The 19,106-nt window shown below is 39.3% G+C and overlaps 1 protein-coding gene across 5 annotated transcripts in view; it reads left to right on the top strand.

Annotated features, from left to right (window-relative positions):
• The window catches only part of PER2 (period circadian regulator 2), a 48,817-nt gene extending 30,905 nt beyond the window's left edge, over window positions 1-17,912 (top strand). For all 5 annotated transcript variants that reach the window (XM_064720887.1, XM_064720886.1, XM_064720888.1 and 2 more), the window contains 14 exons: window positions 2,896-3,002; window positions 3,659-3,812; window positions 3,985-4,093; window positions 4,568-4,699; window positions 5,848-5,944; window positions 6,451-6,607; window positions 6,690-6,817; window positions 8,299-8,472; window positions 8,733-8,993; window positions 9,736-10,577; window positions 12,032-12,218; window positions 12,706-12,898; window positions 14,445-14,595; window positions 15,439-17,912. In XM_064720887.1, the coding sequence (XP_064576957.1) occupies window positions 2,896-3,002; window positions 3,659-3,812; window positions 3,985-4,093; window positions 4,568-4,699; window positions 5,848-5,944; window positions 6,451-6,607; window positions 6,690-6,817; window positions 8,299-8,472; window positions 8,733-8,993; window positions 9,736-10,577; window positions 12,032-12,218; window positions 12,706-12,898; window positions 14,445-14,595; window positions 15,439-15,588 (2,842 nt within the window). In that variant the 3' untranslated portion in view covers window positions 15,589-17,912. The remainder of the gene's footprint in view (window positions 1-2,895; window positions 3,003-3,658; window positions 3,813-3,984; window positions 4,094-4,567; window positions 4,700-5,847; window positions 5,945-6,450; window positions 6,608-6,689; window positions 6,818-8,298; window positions 8,473-8,732; window positions 8,994-9,735; window positions 10,578-12,031; window positions 12,219-12,705; window positions 12,899-14,444; window positions 14,596-15,438) is intronic.
• The last annotated feature ends 1,194 nt before the right edge of the window (window positions 17,913-19,106 follow it).

Below are 19,106 nucleotides of genomic sequence, written 5' to 3'. Positions count from 1 at the left end.
TGAGTTGAAAACATTGCCTTTCTCCTTCCTTTTCCACTTTCTTTGATGTTTTCTTTGTGATGGTTTCTGATATTTTCTCTGTATATGGCACTTTGTTCTTTTTTTTTTTTTTTTTTCTCCTTAGCAAAGCCCAAATAAGCTGCAGTGGCAATATCTGGCTGCTGAGATTCTCCCATTTGTTTTTAAGCATTCTAAGAAGGCTAAAATTTTCTTTGGAGGTTGAGATATGGGGGGAATGTCTTCAGACAAAGTAGGAGCATAATGGACAATTTTGAGATTCTGTGGTATTTTTTGGGTGGAAATCTAGTTTCTAAAAAAATATTACATTCTTGGCAAAATCCTTAAATGCAGCAGAAGAGAGAGGGATTGGGGGAAAGGAGGTTATTGTGATGTTTGACTAAGATGAAGTCCATTTTCTAACACTTCAAGTGAGGGTTGATTGCATCTTGGTCTGAAATTAGGACTTTGTGTCATTTATTTCCGTTCTTGTGATTGTGTCGTTGATTTTGCTTTTAATTATTTAACTCCTGAGAGCATTGGCAGCCTGATAAATGTTTACCAAGATATGCATATGCAGTTTGTTACTCTTAAGCTCTCCAGGGTTTGGTGAAATACACAAAGCAAGAGATTCTTAAAGCAGAATCTTAATATTTGAAAATGTGCAACTGAGCACCTGCTGTTGACTGAGTGTTGTTCATAACACAACCCTGAAACCATTGCTTGACTTGCACGAAGTTAATTTCTGTAATCAGTACGTGTTCATGGGTTGGAAAAATGCATATTTGTCTGAACTCTGCAGGTCAGTCTCTGCACAGAGTATGTTAAGTAAAAATAAATGTTTTCTTAAAATTAAATGGATCATTCCTATATGTATTTGCCTTAATATATTTGATACTTCACAAATTTAATGGGTGTAAGTTCATAGTGGAATGATCTTTGTAAATTAATTTAAAGTAGTTTTTTGTGTCACAATAATAATATAAAGAGACTTCTTATTCATTTTTTTGATACTTTAAATGTCATCCTGTGAAACACAAACTAAACTTGGCAGCATCTCCTCATCAGCCATTCTTATGCCACAAGTGTATTTGCATTCATAAAATTAATTTATTAACTTAACCTCTGAATTTTTATGAGTTATTCATTATGAGGAAGCATAATGATGCCAAGATGTCATTCTCAAATACAGCATTATATGAGCACTGAAGGGCTGGTTGAAGGGACTGCTGGAGGTCTTGGTTCTGTCCTTTTGCTTGAAATGAAACCTTGCCCAGTCCTGGCTAAGGTCAGCTGTGGCCTTGTCTCAATAATGCCTGAGAACTTTCAGAGACAGAGATGACTCAGTCTGTATGGGAAACCTCCTGTGTTGCACTGCTCTGTTAAAAACCTTTTCCTAACATGCAGCATCGGCTTTCCAGACTCCAGTCTGGGACCATTGCCTGTAGTTTTATTGTCTGGCACCATCAAGAAAATTTAACTCCATTTTTGTAACTCCTCTTTCCAGCAATGTGGGAAGTCCTGGATCATCTTTTAGTTTCCTTTTCATCAGAGCAGGCAAGGCCAGCTCAGTCTCACATTCTAGATCCCAGACTGCCATAAAGCAGGTGGCAAACAGGAGCAGTGCTGAACAAAACCTTCTTGTGGTGTCATTTGATGAAGCCCTGGCTGAAGTTGTTTGGAGTGGACTGAGATTTTAAAGTCCTCTAGCAGCACAACTTTTCTCATGTGCTTTGAATTTGGCAGCAATTCTAAATGTCAATGTGTCAAAGTGATCTGGTTTGCTCTGAGTTCCATGCCAGCTTCTGCTCTGTTGCTTTAGTTCATCTACAAGCTTTTAAGACTGATTATTAAACTAATTGCTTTGATAACAAGGCATTAGCTGCTCTCCACTTTCCCCTCTCAGCCTCTTGGCTGGATGTTTGATGTTTTGGGGAACTGATGTAATTCCAGTGGGTTGTTGGAAGTGCAGTGTTGAAGGCATTTGCTGCATAATGCTTTGGAGTTCCTGCCTGACACAGATCCCCTATCTGCTGCACTGGGGCTGAGTTCTTCATTAAAGTTCTTCATTAAAGCTGTTCAGATACCTCATATCTCCTGCCCCTGGGCCTTTGGGGAAGATGTTCAGCATTTTGTGCTTACAAGAGGACTTGCTGGCATTTGTCAACTTAAGCATCACTGAGTAGTGTTCACTTAGTACATTTTTTTTCCAAAGCACATTTTCAGTGGTTAACCTTCAGAGTGGTATTTGTGAACTTTCACTCTTTATCCTTAATGCAAATGCTTGAAGTGATCAATAAAAATTGTTTTGTCACATAAATTAGTTTTTCACGTCACTCGAAGCGGTCATGGGCAACGTGCAGGAATTCAGAACCATTGTTTTTAATTCTCTAGTTAATAAGGCTGCTCCCTTGCAGCTCCTCTGAGCTGAACTCTTCACCTGCCTGTGAGAAAGTTGTCTTGAGTGCTGGTCAGCTCCCCTGGTGCTAGTTCAGCTGTGGTAATCCTGTGATCCTTAGCCATGGCTCCCAGCCAAGGGATTGGGCTACTATTTACCTTCATGAGAGTTTACAAGATTAAACTTCATTAATGCTCTTTTAAAATTGGGGTAAGTATTTATCCTCTAAAGTTAGGCAGCAGAGAAAAGACAGAACTGCTGTAGCAGACTCCTTGATTTGGTCTAACCACCACCCCACAAACAAACAAAGCCTCCCTTGCCCTAAGTGTATGGCTGTTGTTAACTTGGCACTGCTTTTTCACCAAATGTAAACTTAAAATTTTTCATTTTCTTCACAGGAAAAGCAGCAAAGAAAGCTGAAAATGAAAAAATTTCAAACATGAAATGTACATTTATTCTACTTGATTTTTATTATGTTTTCTTTGTCTTTCTTTCTTCAGAGCAGTACCTCTGTTGGGATACCTACCTCAGGATTTAATAGGAACACCAGTCTTGGTGCATCTTCACCCAAATGACAGACCCTTAATGCTAGCAATTCACAAAAAAAGTATGTACCCTCTTATTGTGGCAGAAATACACATTTTTTCTTGAATTTAATTATAATGACTACAAAGACCTCATCAAGTAGTGGAAGAAACTTAATTGTGACTTTGATTTTTTTCCAGAAGTAAATACTGAATCTTTTACTGCACAACTTGATTTTTAATGCAAATGCATGAAAATGAGAAATGACTCAGTTTTGCACTTTCTAAGAAGCATACATATCTATTGTAAACAAATGGACTATAAGTTAGTATTTCATACATAAAAGTATGAAAAGAATGAAAAAAGTATAAAGAAAAGTATGAGAATGATGTGATAGAAGTTGTTGTATTTTACATGGTACTCTTTCTTATTTCATGGAGAAGAAAATAAGAGCCATTCTGGCAAAGTTTGTAAAGCCACTTCTTCAGCCTTCTTTAGTTTGTTGTATTCTAAAGGTGATTTTCTTGACCATAGTCCAGTAAATTATGAAGATCTGCTTATTCTGGTAGCTCAGAATTTCTAAATGTATCAATGTACCCAGTATTTATTCCCTCAAGTGTCATCTTCCTCCATAAAGAGGAAGTATATTGAATGTACAGTTCATTGTAAAATCCTGAATTGTTACATGGAATTGTGCAAATATTAATCTGAAATTTCTGTTTGATTCCTTCATTGCAGTTCTTCAGTATGGAGGGCAGCCTTTTGACTATTCACCCATCAGGTTTTGCACTAGGAATGGAGATTATATCACCATGGACACCAGCTGGTCCAGTTTCATCAACCCTTGGAGTCGAAAAGTTTCATTTATTATTGGAAGACACAAAGTTAGGACGTAAGTCGGGATTTTTTTTTTTGTTTTCCCTTCCCACATAGAGATCCTTAAGATGAGGGAACTGAATAAGCATTAAATTCTGTGTAGGATATGCAGGTGGTAAATTTAAAGTGGTCTCTGTGGATGAAACACTTGGATTTGCAATGAGCTGGTGTATGTTTGGTTTGTGCAGGGGTCCCTTAAATGAAGATGTCTTTGCTGCTCCCAACTACACCGAGGACAGGATCCTGCACCCCAGCGTTCAGGAGATCACAGAGCAGATCTACAGGCTCCTCCTGCAGGTACAGCAGGGGCTCTGCCCCTTCCCTGCCCCTTCCCTGTGCTCACATCCTGCTGGGACAGCCTCTGTCTTGCTGTCACAGTGTCTGGACCTGCTCCTATCTACTGGAGCTGTTGGCTGCAATCCTGGGAATCCCTTGCACTCATCATTACCACACAAGAGTTACTGAAGTGTGTTAAAGCTCCAGTTGATACCTTCAGAATTTCGTGTACTTGTGGAGTCCTCCAGATAAACAAACAAAAGAAGACCAAAAAACCCCCAAAAAACAAAACAAACAAACAAACAAAAAAAAACCACCAAAAAACCCCACCCCAAAACAAAGCAAAAAAAAAAAAAAAAAAACCAGAAAAAACCCAACCCAAAAAAACCCAGCATAAAATAAAATCGCTTTTCCTGACATGGAATTACTGGTGTCCTGAGATGGGTGTGTGTATACATACATGCATATATATATATTTAAATGTTGTTTTAACAGCCTGTACACAACAGTGGATCCAGTGGCTATGGGAGTCTGGGTAGCAATGGTTCACATGAGCACCTGATGAGTGTGGCATCCTCCAGTGACAGCACAGGAAATAATAATGAAGACACTCATAAGGATAAACCAGTAGGTTTTTGATTTTTCTCATTCAACTATGTGGCACAAAACAAAGTGGGGATTTTTAACTTTTAGAATAATGTTTTCAAATTAGAAATATGAGGAAGGATAAAGAAAATGCCATATTTATTTTTTTGTTTAGACAGAAAAACCCTTTTGTGTGAGGGGATAAGCATTTCTGGTAAATAAAACCTCAGGGTGCTGAAGCACAGTGATAGACATGAAAATCATTGTTATAGAGAATTTAAACCTTCACAGTGTGTTCACTTAATCTAATGTCTGATGCATGTTATATGCTGTGTTTCTTGGAAAACCAGCCAGATATGTGAAAGTGGTTTCTTTTGGGAGGGGAAAGTCGGTAATTACTGTTTTCTCAAATGAAAGTAAGAAGATTAAATGCAGTAATACCTGCAGAACCAAGGGATAGCTCAACCGTGATCACTTTTAATGTTGCAAAAATACAGCATTTATATAGAATGAAATAAATTGAATGGAATAAAACCATTTTCTAGTTTGTGCTTAGAACTTGACTTTGTGTTTCATTCTGAAAGCCAAAAATTTTCCTTGATAAGTTGTATTGCTTGTAGGCTAATTCTCCCAAATCTGATTTGTGCTTCTGTGATCAGACTCTGCAGACTCCTGCTCTTGCCAAGGTGGTCACTTTCCTGGCTTTCAATTTTTAAACACTGGTGGAGTAAGCAGATGAAGTCTCAGGATTTGTTATTTAACAGGGAAATAGATGCCTGGCATTCCCTCTCTATTTCCACAGACAGTGAAGGCTGTTACAGTTCAGTTCTGTAACATCCTGTCAGTGCTTGGTTAGACTTCTGGGCTTTTATACCAAGTGATGGGTTTGGGTTTTTCCTGAAGTCATCTTTGTAATGGATATTTTATATTTTCCTATCCAAATTATTGAAACAGATTAAAAGAATTACAGACTAATTGTTTGCAGGAAACATACTTTAAATTTCTACCCTTCCCAACTCCAAATTTTTGCAGCTGCACAGTAAAATTGTATATATATATATTTCTCTTGTGATCAAAGTAATTGCAAGATAGAGATTAACAGAGGTTAGATTTAGTCTACTGAGGAATCACTGTGCATAATGTTTTCTGTCAAAATTTGGAAATAACTGTTCTTCCCAAACTGCTTTCAGGAGGTTTGTCAATATGCCCGTAAGGTCAAGAATAAAGGACAGCATATTTTCACTGACAGTAAAGCAAAACTGGACTACAAGAAAGAGTCTCTGGCTGGTAAGACATGATCAGTCTCCTGTGCTGATGCCTTGGATAATATGGCAGCAGGACTTTTTTCTAGTTGAGCTCTTTATTCAATGCATTAAGACAGCATTTTATCAATTCAGATTTTATTGTCCTGTGTCTCACTACTGTGCCCAGGAAAATCAATAGTGGTGTAACACAGTTAAGGCATGGCCTAAAGCTGTTGTCTTGAAATAATTTAAGTGAGCACCAGAGTTGTCCTCATCCTGAGTGGGTTTCAGCCCTAATTATATATATTTTCTTACAGCCATAGTGTCTATTCCCTTTGGATCCATATGCAATCTAATTAAACTTTATAACTCCAAGCACCCATAAGGACAGGAAAATGTTTCCATAGTATTCATTTATTGGTGCGTTACAGTGGTTAATTTGTGAGCTGCTAAACATGTAGAACTGAAAAACCTTTACTACTGTTGCTTTTAGGGGAGTTTGTAAGGATTTAATGTCTTATTGCATAATAGCAGTATCTCTTTCCACAGAAAAACAGAATACTGCTGGTGGCCAGGTGAAAGGTGCAGGGGGAAAGGATACTGCAGGAACAGTTGCTCCAAAAAATGTGACTACTGAAGAGTTGGCTTGGAAAGAACAACCTGTGTATTCCTATCAGCAGATCAGCTGTTTGGACAGTGTCATCAGGTGAGTAACCTGTGAGTAAATTACTCTTGACCTCTGGACACAGGACTAGAATGTCTAATATTGCTAAATCTTTGTATTTTAGGTACTTGGAGAGTTGTAATGTGCCTGGTACAGCAAAAAGAAAATGTGAGCCTTCAACTAGTGTTGCATCACTGAGTTCTGGAGTTCATGAGCCAAAAGCAGCTGATAATTCTATCCAGCCTTTGGGAGGTAACTCTACATCACAGCTTTCTCATAGCTGAGTTGTGCTGGCAGGCAGTTGGATGCTACTTCTTTGCAGAATAATGACAAGTGAATCTTAGGCATGACCTCATAGCTTCTTTCTCTGGGTTTGATGTTGGTGATTTAACTTTTAGCATTAATATATTCCTTACAATTAAAATACTTAGCAGTTGATGCATATCATATGCATATCTGAATTGTAGATGCAATAAACTTAATTTGTACTGTGCAAAATACAGTAGGATTTTGAGGTTCAGGACTTGAATCATTATTAAATGTAGGAAGTTTATTTCACAGTTAGGACTTGTAAGAATAATCAGCTGAAGAACCTAGCAGCTAATTAACTGCAACAAAAATACACATCTTAGTTTTCTGCTTAAAAAAAGGAACAAGAGAAGGTAAAATGCAGCATTGGACTGTTCTGTGTTTTGTAAGATGTTAGAACCCAGTGTTCATCCATGAAGACAAAAAGCTGGGGATTACTGAGGCAAGCTGTCTGAAAAGTCTGCTGCAGACAGAAACATTCAGTTCATTTTTTAGGCCTTAGATGTAGTATTTACACAGTGCCTTGTCTGGATGGGGAGCTGAGTGAAGATTTGTAACTGGTTAATCCAAGGACTGTGAGACTGGTGAAGAGCTGCATGCAAATGAGAGATTGGCTCATTCTACCTTGTCATTATCTGAGGCTGAAGGGACAGTGTCCAGTGGAGTTTCTCAAAAATTGGTTGTGGGAATGATCTTGGCTATTTGATGAGCTTCAAAAAGAAGTACTAATGCAGCTTTTAGAATCAAATTAGAAGGTATCAGTAGACCAGGAACAAAGAGTCCTCCAGCAGGGATTGAAATGCTGTAATTTGGAGTCTCTGTGGTTCTGGTGGGCAGGAGATGATGTGGGTCACCAGCTCTTTGCTGCACTGATGACTGAAGTCACCAGTCAGGAAAAAGGCAAACTTTAGATCTTAAATATGTGTTATGGAAGTATTCCTATGAGAGCAGGAATGTTTTAATGCTGTTTTGTGAGGCACTACTCTGACCTCTGCTGGATTACTGCGTGTAGCTTTCAGGGGAGAGAATTTTAAATAGCTGCATGCGCAAAACAAAGCTCTTACAGTAACCAGCTAATGAAAGAAATCAGTGTACAACACTGTGGGACCTGGGGCAACTTATTCTTGGGCTGGGAGAGGCTAGAAAATTTCTTCCAGAATTGTGCCATGAAAGAAGAGTGAAAGACCAGAAAAAGAGCAAAATATCCCTTATTTGAAAGGTTTGGTTGGGCTGTATATGGGCTTAGAGGATTGCATTTGTTGCTCCACAGTCATTCTATTCCTGGAATGTATAAAGTAAAAAGTTCACTTTTTTTGTCTTGTCAAGCACACTTTGGCCTTTACTGCTTTGCAGCCCTAGCAGCATGTAACTTGAATTTGCTCTTGTTTATGTTCAGTAAGCTGCAGCTTTATTTCTTTTAACAGATCCTGCTGTGCTGAAGGCATCTGGTAAATCGAGTGGTCCCCCAGTGGTTGGTGCTCACTTAACATCTTTGGCTTTACCTGGCAAGCCTGAAAGTGTTGTGTCCCTCACCAGTCAGTGCAGCTACAGCAGCACCATTGTTCATGTTGGAGACAAAAAAACACAACCTGAATTAGGTAGGATTTTGCTAATATTTTTTTTTTCTTCAAGATGGAAAGTGCTAGCAAGTTCAAATTTCAGACATGTGAACAGCTGATGTCTGCTCATGACTTATATTTTCTTCCAGCCAAAGTGCCTTTAGGAAATGGAATAAATAAGGATGGAATGTGTAATCTTAAACTTGCAGCAAAATTATTACAGAATTGTAATACCTTAAAAATGCATGTACAGGGTTTTCTTTGCTTCATCTTGAGTATTTTGCCTTCTTTTCCTGTAGAAATGATAGAAGATGGTCCAAGTGGAGCAGAAATCATAGATGGCCAACTTCTTGCCCCTCCATCCAGCTCTGCCCACATAAATCAAGAGAAGGAGCCATTTAAAAAACTGGGACTTACAAAGGAAGTGCTTGCAGTGCATACACAAAAAGAGGAGCAGAGCTTCTTGAACAAATTCAAAGAAATAAAGAGATTCAATATTTTTCAATCACACTGTAATTACTACTTACAAGATAAGCCAAAAGGACGGCCTGCTGAACGTGGTATGGCAATAGTTTTCACCATAAAACTTGTATTTATATAGAAAATAAATCCTGTTGGGAGAGCATTTCTATTCTTAGTGGTTTTGTGGGGCCAGTGTGAACAGTGACAGTTGCATGCTATTTTGAAAACCTGCAGAAAAATGTTCTGACAAATCTTGCTCAAACATTAAAGTGGAATATTGCTTTTAGTGTCACAATGGACATTTTAGTAACTAATATTTTGATTTTTGTCTGTTCTCTATACCATTACTGTCATGCATCTACTCTCAAGGGACAAAAAAACCTTCTTTAGAATGTTTGCTTTACTGTATCTGTGCTTGTATTCCCTTGCTTTTCTTTTCCTTCTGTCTTGCCATCTGTGTTTTGTTCAGATTTGTGGTTTTGTTTTGTTTTCAGCTCCTTTGTTTTCCAGTTTTCCCCATTCCACTGTTGTGTAATTGGTGAGACAATCTGATAATTGTTGCCTTTAAGGTAATAATATGATCAGCAGGATGGAAATGGCAGAGACTAGCAGTAGTGGTGAGATTGTTCTGTTTATTAGGCCTGGGAGCTCTGGATGGCATTTTCAGAAGTGCTTGATGTGATCTTTGTTCTCATTTGGGTAGTGACTTGGCTTGGAACAGAAGTCAGACACTGCTAAGCATTTTTTCAGATTTTTATCTTAATTTTTTAATTTAAATAGTTATATAGGTCTTGTAGAGCTGCATTCTTATAACCTTTCCTACACCTTTTCCTTTTGCAGGTGGCCGTGGACAGAGAAACGCTGCGTCAGGCACGGATCAGCCGTGGAAGAAGAGCGGGAAGAACAGGAAATCCAAGCGCATCAAACCGCAGGAATCCTCAGACAGCACAACTTCTGGGGCTAAATTCCCACACCGCTTCCCCCTGCAAGGGTTAAATGCCACAGCCTGGTCACCATCAGAGACGTCCCAGGCCAGCTACTCAGCAGTGTCCTTCCCCACTGTCATGCCTGCCTATTCCCTTCCCGTTTTCCCAGCAGCAGGGACGGTGCCGCCGGCTCCTGAAACGTCACTCTCTGGTTTCAGTCACTTGCCAGACTCTGCAAACACTTGTCCTGTGGGGCCATCGCAGTTCTCTGCACCCTTCATGACCCCTGTGGTGGCTCTGGTGCTCCCCAACTACGTGTACCCGGAGATGAACAATAACTTACCTCAAACGCTTTACCCCGGCCAGCCCAACTTCCCTGGCCATGCCCCCTTCTCCTCGCAGCCCGTGTTCCCAGCACAGCCCCCCTTTGCCACAGGCAGCCCCTTCCCACAGCAGGCGTTTTTCCCAGCACAGCCATTCCAGTACAACCCCCCGGCAGAGCCTGAGAGGGCTCCTGAGCCCCGCCAGGACCTGTCCCGTTCCTGCACTCCGCAGTCGCCGCCTCCTCAGGACCAGGCTTCACCCCCACTCTTCCAGTCCAGGTGCAGCTCTCCCCTGAACCTCCTGCAGCTGGAGGAAACCACAAAGACTGCGGAGAGCGGGGCTGCAGCAGGGTTACACGGAGCTCTGGCTGAGGAGGGGGCCATGGGCAACATCAGCACAGCAGACAACGGCAGCGGGAAGGAATCCTTACCTGTGAGTCTGGGTCACTCCCTTCTCCTGCCTCTGATCCTCATTTCCAGTCCTTTCCCTTCCAGGGCAACTTGGTAACAATGGGCAGAAATTATATAATGCTTGGAGCATTACAATTGGAATTGTAAATTCACACTCGAGCAAACCGAACAAAACATGAAGTCCACACATTAAAATAGCCTCAACCTTTACAAACTAAATCTACCTCAGCATTCTTCTAAAGTTGCCCTAGGAAGCTTGGAAATATACCCTGAAAGAGTTTTGTTCCGTTTCATTCAAGAAAATAAGGATATGGATAAGCTCATTGGAGACCACTGAAATAAACTAGCACTTTATTTTTAGCAAGAATTTTTGTGCTAGTGAATTTGTGTGCATGGGAAAAACAATCTGTAAGTGGTCTGAAAGAAGCTGATTTAAATTAAAACCACATCTGTGTTTGCAAACAAGCAACCAAAGTAAATGAAGAATTCATCATTTCTTGCAGACCATAACTTCATTTTTGTTTTGTTTGTTGCACTAAAACTGTGCTGAGCTATTTGGTAACTTCAAGGGTTTTTTTATTTTGTGGCTCATTTCAGTTTGATAAATCAGTCTAACAAATAAATTGAGCTGGAGTGATATGTCTGTAAAGGTTTCCATGGTAGAAATATGTAAACTATCATTTGTGTTTTCTAAAGGCACCATGGAGTATCATTATAAATGCTGATGGGATGGAGCAGCATCCTATTTTTTTTTTTTGGCTGCCTCCTTCCATTATTCAGGAATGTGTTCAGGGTAAAGTCAGTTCTTTCCATTATTACATGTTTTGCTAAGTTCTGTCAGCCTTAATTGCTGATATTGAATCTTGAAACTGATTTGCAGACAAGTTTTGATTTGGTTAAAAATTAGTGTAAGTGAACAGGAAATACATTTCTTACATTCTTATGAAACTATATTATTAATTTTATGGAGAGAAAATTCAGTTGGTCTTACTGAAGGACCCCCTGTCTGCCTGTCAGACCATTCATTATTCCTTGGCATATGTTATTGGTCTTTGAATAATCATGTCAGCATTAGAATTTGAAGTGAAATGGATTTATTACTAATCATTCACGTGATTAGTAATACAGCTATTACATTTAGTAATGAGTGGATTCATAAATGAAGCCTGTCTCATATGCCCTTCTCATACCAGTTGATCCCATCCTCTCTGTCTCCTCTAGTTTTGAATGTAGGATTTTTTTTTCCCAAGAGAAATGTTGAGCTAATTTTGTAAGATGGTCTTGGGTTAAAGTACATGGTGATGTGTAAGTACAGAGAAGTGCTGACAACTTTGTAACCTTTTATTTAAATGGACACTGCGAAACTATGAACTGTTTATTAGCTTGAAGCATAATTTCTGAGAGTTTATTAGTAACAAATAGCTTCGATTTTTGGTGTTTGGGTTTTTTAATTTCATATTTTCTCCTTATCACTAGGCTGAATCTCCAATGGACGCTCAGAACAGCGATGAGCTCTCCATGTCCAGTGTCCTGCTTGACATTTTGCTGCAGGAGGATGCCTGCTCAGGCACTGGCTCAGCCTCCTCAGGGAGCGGGGTGTCTGCAGCTGCCGAGTCCCTGGGCTCTGGCTCCAATGGCTGTGGCATGTCAGGGAGCAGAACAGGTAAAACTCAGGCAGCCCCAACCCTCCTGGCATTGCAAACACTGTGAACAGCAAGTGAAAAGCTTTATCTTTACTCCTGTTGCATAGTTTAGTCTTGATTTCTTTCTTACTCCATTGTATAAATGTTTTTCTGTTGTGCTTGATTTACAGAATACAACCTTTTCTAAGTGTGTGTAAAACAGGCATTATGCAGGTATAAAGGAATAATAAAAAGACCATATTCCTTCATGTTCATTTAAAACTTTAATTTAAAAGTGAGCTAATTATTCTGTTGAAAATTACTGGAGATTTTATTTAAGAATTTGAGTTTTTAGAAGATTAATGCAGTTACTCAAGGGTTGGAAATACCCTCTGTTTAAAAAAAAAGAATTAGCATAGTGGTTATATTTACACATTCAGTTCTCTTTAATCTTCTCTACAGTCAAAAACATTCAGATAATCCATGTATTGGCCAATTTATAATGAAATGCTAAATCTCTGTTTACAGGTAGCAGTGAAACCAGTCACACCAGCAAATACTTTGGCAGCATTGATTCCTCAGAGAATCACCATAAAACCAAAATGAAGACAGAAATGGAGGAAAGTGAGCATTTCATCAAGTATGTGCTCCAGGATCCCATCTGGCTGCTGATGGCCAACACAGATGACACAGTGATGATGACTTACCAGATCCCCTCCAGGTAATGCCACAGCCCCTCACACATCCTGGGGTCAGGGACAGCAGAATGTTCAGGAGGAAAGATGTATAAGAATCTCTGTCTCTGCAGAAATAAACTGGTTTTCATATTTAGCTCAGTGCCAAGAAAAATTCTTGCTTCCTTTATGTGTTTTGTACACTACACAAGAACTTCTCAAGAAGGAGGAATAGTTTAATTAGGTTTAGCTGTATTTTTAGGTCAATTTCCTGAGTTGAAATGAGCTGTGTGTATTTTTTGGAAGCTGTTCCATGGTTAGTGATTTGTTCCTGCTTGCCCAGAAGCCCCTGGTGAATGTGCTGAGATCTGGGCATGGTCTGGCTGGAAGATCTCCAGTCCTTGGCTCTTGTCCTTGAGGTGCCACATTCACTGCAATGCTGCTCTTGGGTTTGTGGATTTTTTTCTGGGTTGTTAACTTCCACGTGTTCATTCTGCTCCATAAATTAGGACAAGGAAGTAGAAGGTAAAAATCACAAGGCTTCTCATCAAATAAACTTATTTTAAAATATAAAAAACTCAGTACTTCAGTAGCAAAGAGCAGATACAGGGGAAGAAGGGGTGACAAGTCTGGATTATTTTTTTCAACCTACTTGTTTATATTTCTTGGGAGCAGTGAGTGGTGTTCTGAGAAGTTTCAGTAAGGACAAGCCTTTGAAAGGGCAGGTAAACAAGCTTTCAAAATACAGAAGCACAGGCATGATGGGGAAAGTAAAGAATACATTGTAAGAACTTTAGTGGGTTTTTTTTCCCTAGTTTTAAAAATACTTTGACATTTCTCAGTTTTTGTAGTCTGAAGTGTGGACAGCCACAGGTGGGAATTCCAGTAGCCCATAAAAACAGCAAAGCCTGCCAAAGAGCAGGAAATTTTGGTAAGAAGAGTGAAGCTTATTGTCAGAGTGTGGTGCCCAAGAAGTGAAGTGTAAATCCAAGCTGCTCTTAGCTATCCTGTAAAGAAAAGAAATTATTTTGGGTTTCTTGGAGCTTGCTTTCTTTGGTTTTCTTTTATAGAGGGATACAGCTCGTAAATGTTGCTATGGAATGGGTTTTTGTAGGTTTGGATGGAGATAGGGCATTTGGAGGGAGAGGGAATTTTGGCTGCTGAAACAGAGCTGCTTTCTAAAGTTTAATTCATTCTTGGTGACCTTCTTAAACACATCTTACCCCTTGTGCTTTATCTGCTGTGCATTGAGGGTCTGCTCTGGGCTCTCCTCCCACCGGAGGGGCCTTGGCCCTGCAGCAGCACAGAGGGAAACTGGAGCTGTGCTGGTTTCACTGCTGCTGCCTGAATTGCTCTAGGAAAACTGTTCCCACTGATGGGATTTGAAAAGACAGTGAGGCAACAGAGATGTCTGCAAATGCAGAGAGCAGCTGGAGTAATCACATTTCATTTTCTTCCCATATAACGTTTCTAAGCATAACGTTCTGGAACAAAAATAGTCTTTAAAAATGTTAGTATTTGACTGTGTGACCTCACATAGGCATGAAGCCCAGAAACTGATGAAGCTCAATTTCTAAATATGTTTTATTTTAGGGATTTGGAAACAGTTTTAAAGGAAGATAAGCAGAAATTAAAGCAAATGCAGAAACTACAGCCAAAATTTACAGAAGAACAAAAAAGAGAGCTTATTGAAGTTCATCCATGGATCCAGCAAGGTGGACTGCCAAAAACTGTTGCTAATTCTGTAAGTTTAGTGGGTTAATTACTTTTGCATGTATAATAGTGCTCAAATTATTAGCTGCCTATGTTAGACTCTTCCTTTCCTGTTGCTATGAAAGCTTGGTCAATTATGCATAGACAAAAAAGAAATTTAAACTTCCATGCAGTGGTTTCTAGCTTGATTCGATTTAGCATAAATCTCCTTTCCAATGGAGGAAATTAAAGTACTGGTGAATACAGTACAAGAAATTTCCTTCCTCTTTCTGAATTTCCATGTCTGTGTTTGAAATGCTTTAGCAACACAGCAGAAACTTCACTACATAAAAATATACTGATCCTTTTTTCTATCAGACCTCAATCAGGATTATGATTCCTTTAAGTAGTTTAATGGCTTGAAAGGGAAAAAAAAACTCCAAAAGAACAAAGCATCCATGCAATTTTATTTGTTGTCTGTGTATTTTGCTTTTTCAGACACAAATACCTGATTGCATTTTCTTTTCCCCAAGCTTTCTATCACTTGTGGCTTTTTTTGCACAAAAGTTGTCAAACAGAGAGGCTCTGTTTGCACATGAGTGTTTCAAAAGTCAGTGTGAGGGAATTGCAGTGGAATCCTAATTGAGGTGTTAATGTCTCTGCAGCACCTACCTTGTGGCACAGCTGCTTCCAGTTGTGTTCTCAAGCATTTGCATTGATTTATTGCACTTTATAAAACCGTGGTGTGTGGAAAAGTTGTGGAGTAAAATACATCTGGTGGCTGCAACAGATGAAAAAGTTCTCTTGGCATCAAGGATTGCATGCAGGTGGACTGGTGCTTGGAAAAGCTTCTTTAGTTTTGCTTATGAATGCTTCTATTCTTTTTTCTTTTTAGGAATGTATTTTTTGTGAGGACAATATACAGAGCAATTTTTATACTTCATATGATGAAGAAATCCATGAAATGGACCTTAATGAAATGATTGAAGATAGTGGAGACAACAACTTGGTTTCCCTGAATCAAGTCAGTGAAGAACAAACATAGCCTTTGAGCCTGTTGTTTTGAAAATTGCTTCAAAACGACAGTGAAGGATCCACAGAGGTTTTAATCTTTTTATCCAGCTGGATGAATGCAGTTCAAAAAAGCAAATGTGTTTTTCTTGCTCTAGAAGAGTCATTTGTGAATGAATCTCTTTTTAAATGGTGGCAATCTCTTCCCAGTAAGGACATTGTTGAAGATGGTATAGCTTTTCTTTAAAAGACTCATTTTGCACTTACATGCCTCAAGTATTTCTTTATAAACTATAGAAACTGTCATTGATGCCTACTGTTTTTGTAGAGTGGGTTAAGAAGTGCTGCAAATCTCCTCACATACATACGGTTCTTCAAATCTCCTTTTGGTGATGGTTCAGCATTATCAGTTGTTGAGCAGTTCTGCTTAGTGGCTCTTTAGCATTGTTCTTAATATTTGAAGTGGTCCAGCATAGTAGAAGAAATAACCTTCAAGGAAATCAATTCACACTTGCCCTTCTCATAGCAGTTGATCCCATCCTCTTTGTTTGTCTCCTCTAGTTTTGAATGTAGGAACTTCTTTTGTCTAAAAGGAATGTTGAGCTGATTTTCTATGATGGTCTGGTATTAAAGTTCATGTTGATGTCTAAGTACAGAGGACTGCAGACAACTTTGTAGCCTTTTATGTAAATGGACACTGCAAAACTATGAACTGTTATTACCTTGAAGCATAATTTCTGAGAAATTTTTACTCAAGAAATCCTTATGCTTAAAGATTTAAAAAACTTAAGACCACAGAGGATGGGTGGCCATGCTCCAGTGGCTGTTAGACAGACCTTGGGGTAACTCTCACCTTTCCTGCTGACTTGTTCTGTCAGGAGGTTGGCCATCAGTTCTTCCAATGTGGCTAAACAAACATCAAATCTGTATGTGGCAAGAGAGAATTAGATGTGTCTTGACATTTGAAGATAGTTCTTATAAAAAAGAAGTGATTTTGAGAATAGTGTTGACCGACTCTATTTGATTTCCATAATCTCAAATTTAGAGTGGCTGGAATCCTTTGCTGTCAAAGATTTCATTTTAATGCCTCTGAGATTGTATTGACTTGAATGTGTGTTCTTTATGTTCCTGTGCTCTTTATGTCTGTTGGATGTGGGAAGAGAACATGAGAGAAAACTGTTGATGTGTTGGTTAGTTAAAGGACTGATTTAGTCCTTAAAAGCAGTTTAGTTGCTGTATTGCCAGATGTCAGCTGTAAGTCTTGGGGTGGAAAATGACGAAAGTTAATTCAATTAACTTCAATATGTTTGTCTTAAAATACTTTTCATGGGAAGCATTTCCTTTTTTAGTAGGATAACATTTCTATTCACTGAAATGTAAGGTTATTTTCATTCTATACAAATATTTCTCTTTCTATACAGGGAGGATGTGACGTTACATCTGGCACCAAAAACATGCAAAAGTGACTGGTATTGGCTTAGCATAAGAAATAATTTGTTTCAAGTAATTAGTTATTAATTGGAAAATTTGCACTGGAGACAGGTTCTGCAGGTAGCAAAGTGTGTCAGCTTGTGAAACAAGCAGCATCACAATTTTAAAGAATTGAATAAGTATTTAAATGTAGTGTGAAGCACTGCCCAGCAGGATCTGATGCCTGTCTTTAACAGCTCAGCAAGGTCAAACGTAAATATTTGTAAATACAAAGTGAATGAGAAATTTTCCAGTGTTGGTGTTCACGTCTGATGTATTAAATGTTTTAATCATCAATGGAACAGTGCAGCTATACCAGCATAGTAAATATATTTCATTTTTACATGGAGACACAAACATGGACCAGGGTTTGGGAAAAATGAAAGCTTTATATAAAAGGAGTGCATCATCATTATACAAATAATTTTCAAAGACTTCTCAACCACTTTGAACTTCTTTGCTTTAGCATGGTTTCTTTTTTCCCCATGACTTTTTTTATTTATCCTCATTTCTTTTATTATTTTTTTCAATGACCATCTTGTAACCATAACTTAGTGAAAGGAAGAGAAAAGTATATTTAGAGCATTTTGTGGATGTGCTTACTTATGGACTTAATCTTGCATCCTTAAAGTGTTTGCATTTACAGGGTGGTATTAAAATATTTTCCTGTAACTTTAAATCTACATGCCTCCATTTATAGATAAGATTCTGAAGCTGTAATTTTTCCAAACTGTTGTAAGATGATTTATTTGTGATGACACTTTGTCAACATGTCAACAATGTTTTCTGTACACTGTGCAATATATTTTGGTTTTGCCACTTGTGACTAATTTTTATGACTTTGCTTTATAGAAAACTGGTAAATAAAACAGATATATTTTTAGTTGCCTTTTTGTTCCTTGAGGCTTCTGCTCCAAGTAAGAAGTCAGAAGAATATGTGCTTTACTGATGGTATGTGATGGTATTTCAGACAGCAGGGCTTGCTGTGATGTTAGCTCTGCCTTCCTGTCCTCGAGTGAAACTTCTGCCAGCTTTTCTGAGTTTAGTGGTCACATGGAAGATTGAACCTTTATCTTGAGGAGTTGTTCTGAGATCGTGTGCCCATGTCCTGGAAGAGCACGTGCAGTTGGGCTCTGTGTTGTTCAGATCTGCCACAAGACACCTCTGGTGCTTTTTGCTTTGTTGAGTGTCAGCTGCAGCCCCTGAGCTTTCCAGGGACAGGGAGCTGCAGTCATGCCCCTGGGATTTGCTCTGTGCAGTGATTTTCAGTCTTCTCTCGAGCTGTGGGATGTTCTGTTTGAAGGTTGTTAAACTTCCCAAGCTGCAGCGCTGCCCTGTTCATGTTCCCTTCTGTGCTGAGGGAGCAGTGCTGAGCTCGGGGCTGGGACTCTTCCTGTTCAGGAGGGACTCAGGCTGTGAGCCCTTCATTAACTCTTTTTCTCCATGGCTGTGTTGTGAGAGGTTTGGGGAATTTTTTAAATGGAACAAGCTGGTTTGGTCATAAAGGCCCCAGATCCTTCTGTAAGCTGCACAGTCAGGGTGTTTGTACCACAGAGCAGTTCAGCACACAGGAATTGCCTTCACACCAAGGGTACAGAGGTGGTGGTGTGCACTGAATTGCCAGGAACTGCATTTTAAAACATGCCTCTTGAACACATTATCCAAGGCTCTTTGCAATCCTCTGAATTAAGCCTAAATTTGTGGGCAGTTCTGTGTCTGTCTGAAAACACTTCTGTCCTAAAGCACCCGCGTTCCTTGCTCAGGTCAGAGAGCAGAGATGGGTTGGTGGAGCTCTGAGAGAGCTCCAAACGTGAGTGTCACCCACAGTGTCACCCTGTGTCACCCTGTGCCACTCCAGAGGTGCTGGCATTGGGATGCAAGTTGGGTTGCTGATAACTGCTAACAAGAACCTTGGGAGCATCGAGGTGCTGCTGGTGGGATAAACTACCAGGTAATGGTTCACACTCATTTCTGCTTTTGGTAATTTTTTTTCCAGTTGTAAATGTAATAAGAGGAGGATTTAGACGTGGTTTCAGGTGTTCTCAGACTCGTCCTTGGTGATTGTCTTCTGTCATTGGGAGG

This window comes from Zonotrichia leucophrys, chromosome 9 (genome assembly GCF_028769735.1).
Source record: "Zonotrichia leucophrys gambelii isolate GWCS_2022_RI chromosome 9, RI_Zleu_2.0, whole genome shotgun sequence".
Taxonomy (NCBI): domain Eukaryota; kingdom Metazoa; phylum Chordata; class Aves; order Passeriformes; family Passerellidae; genus Zonotrichia; species Zonotrichia leucophrys.
This window is presented reverse-complemented; position numbering and strand designations above follow the sequence as displayed.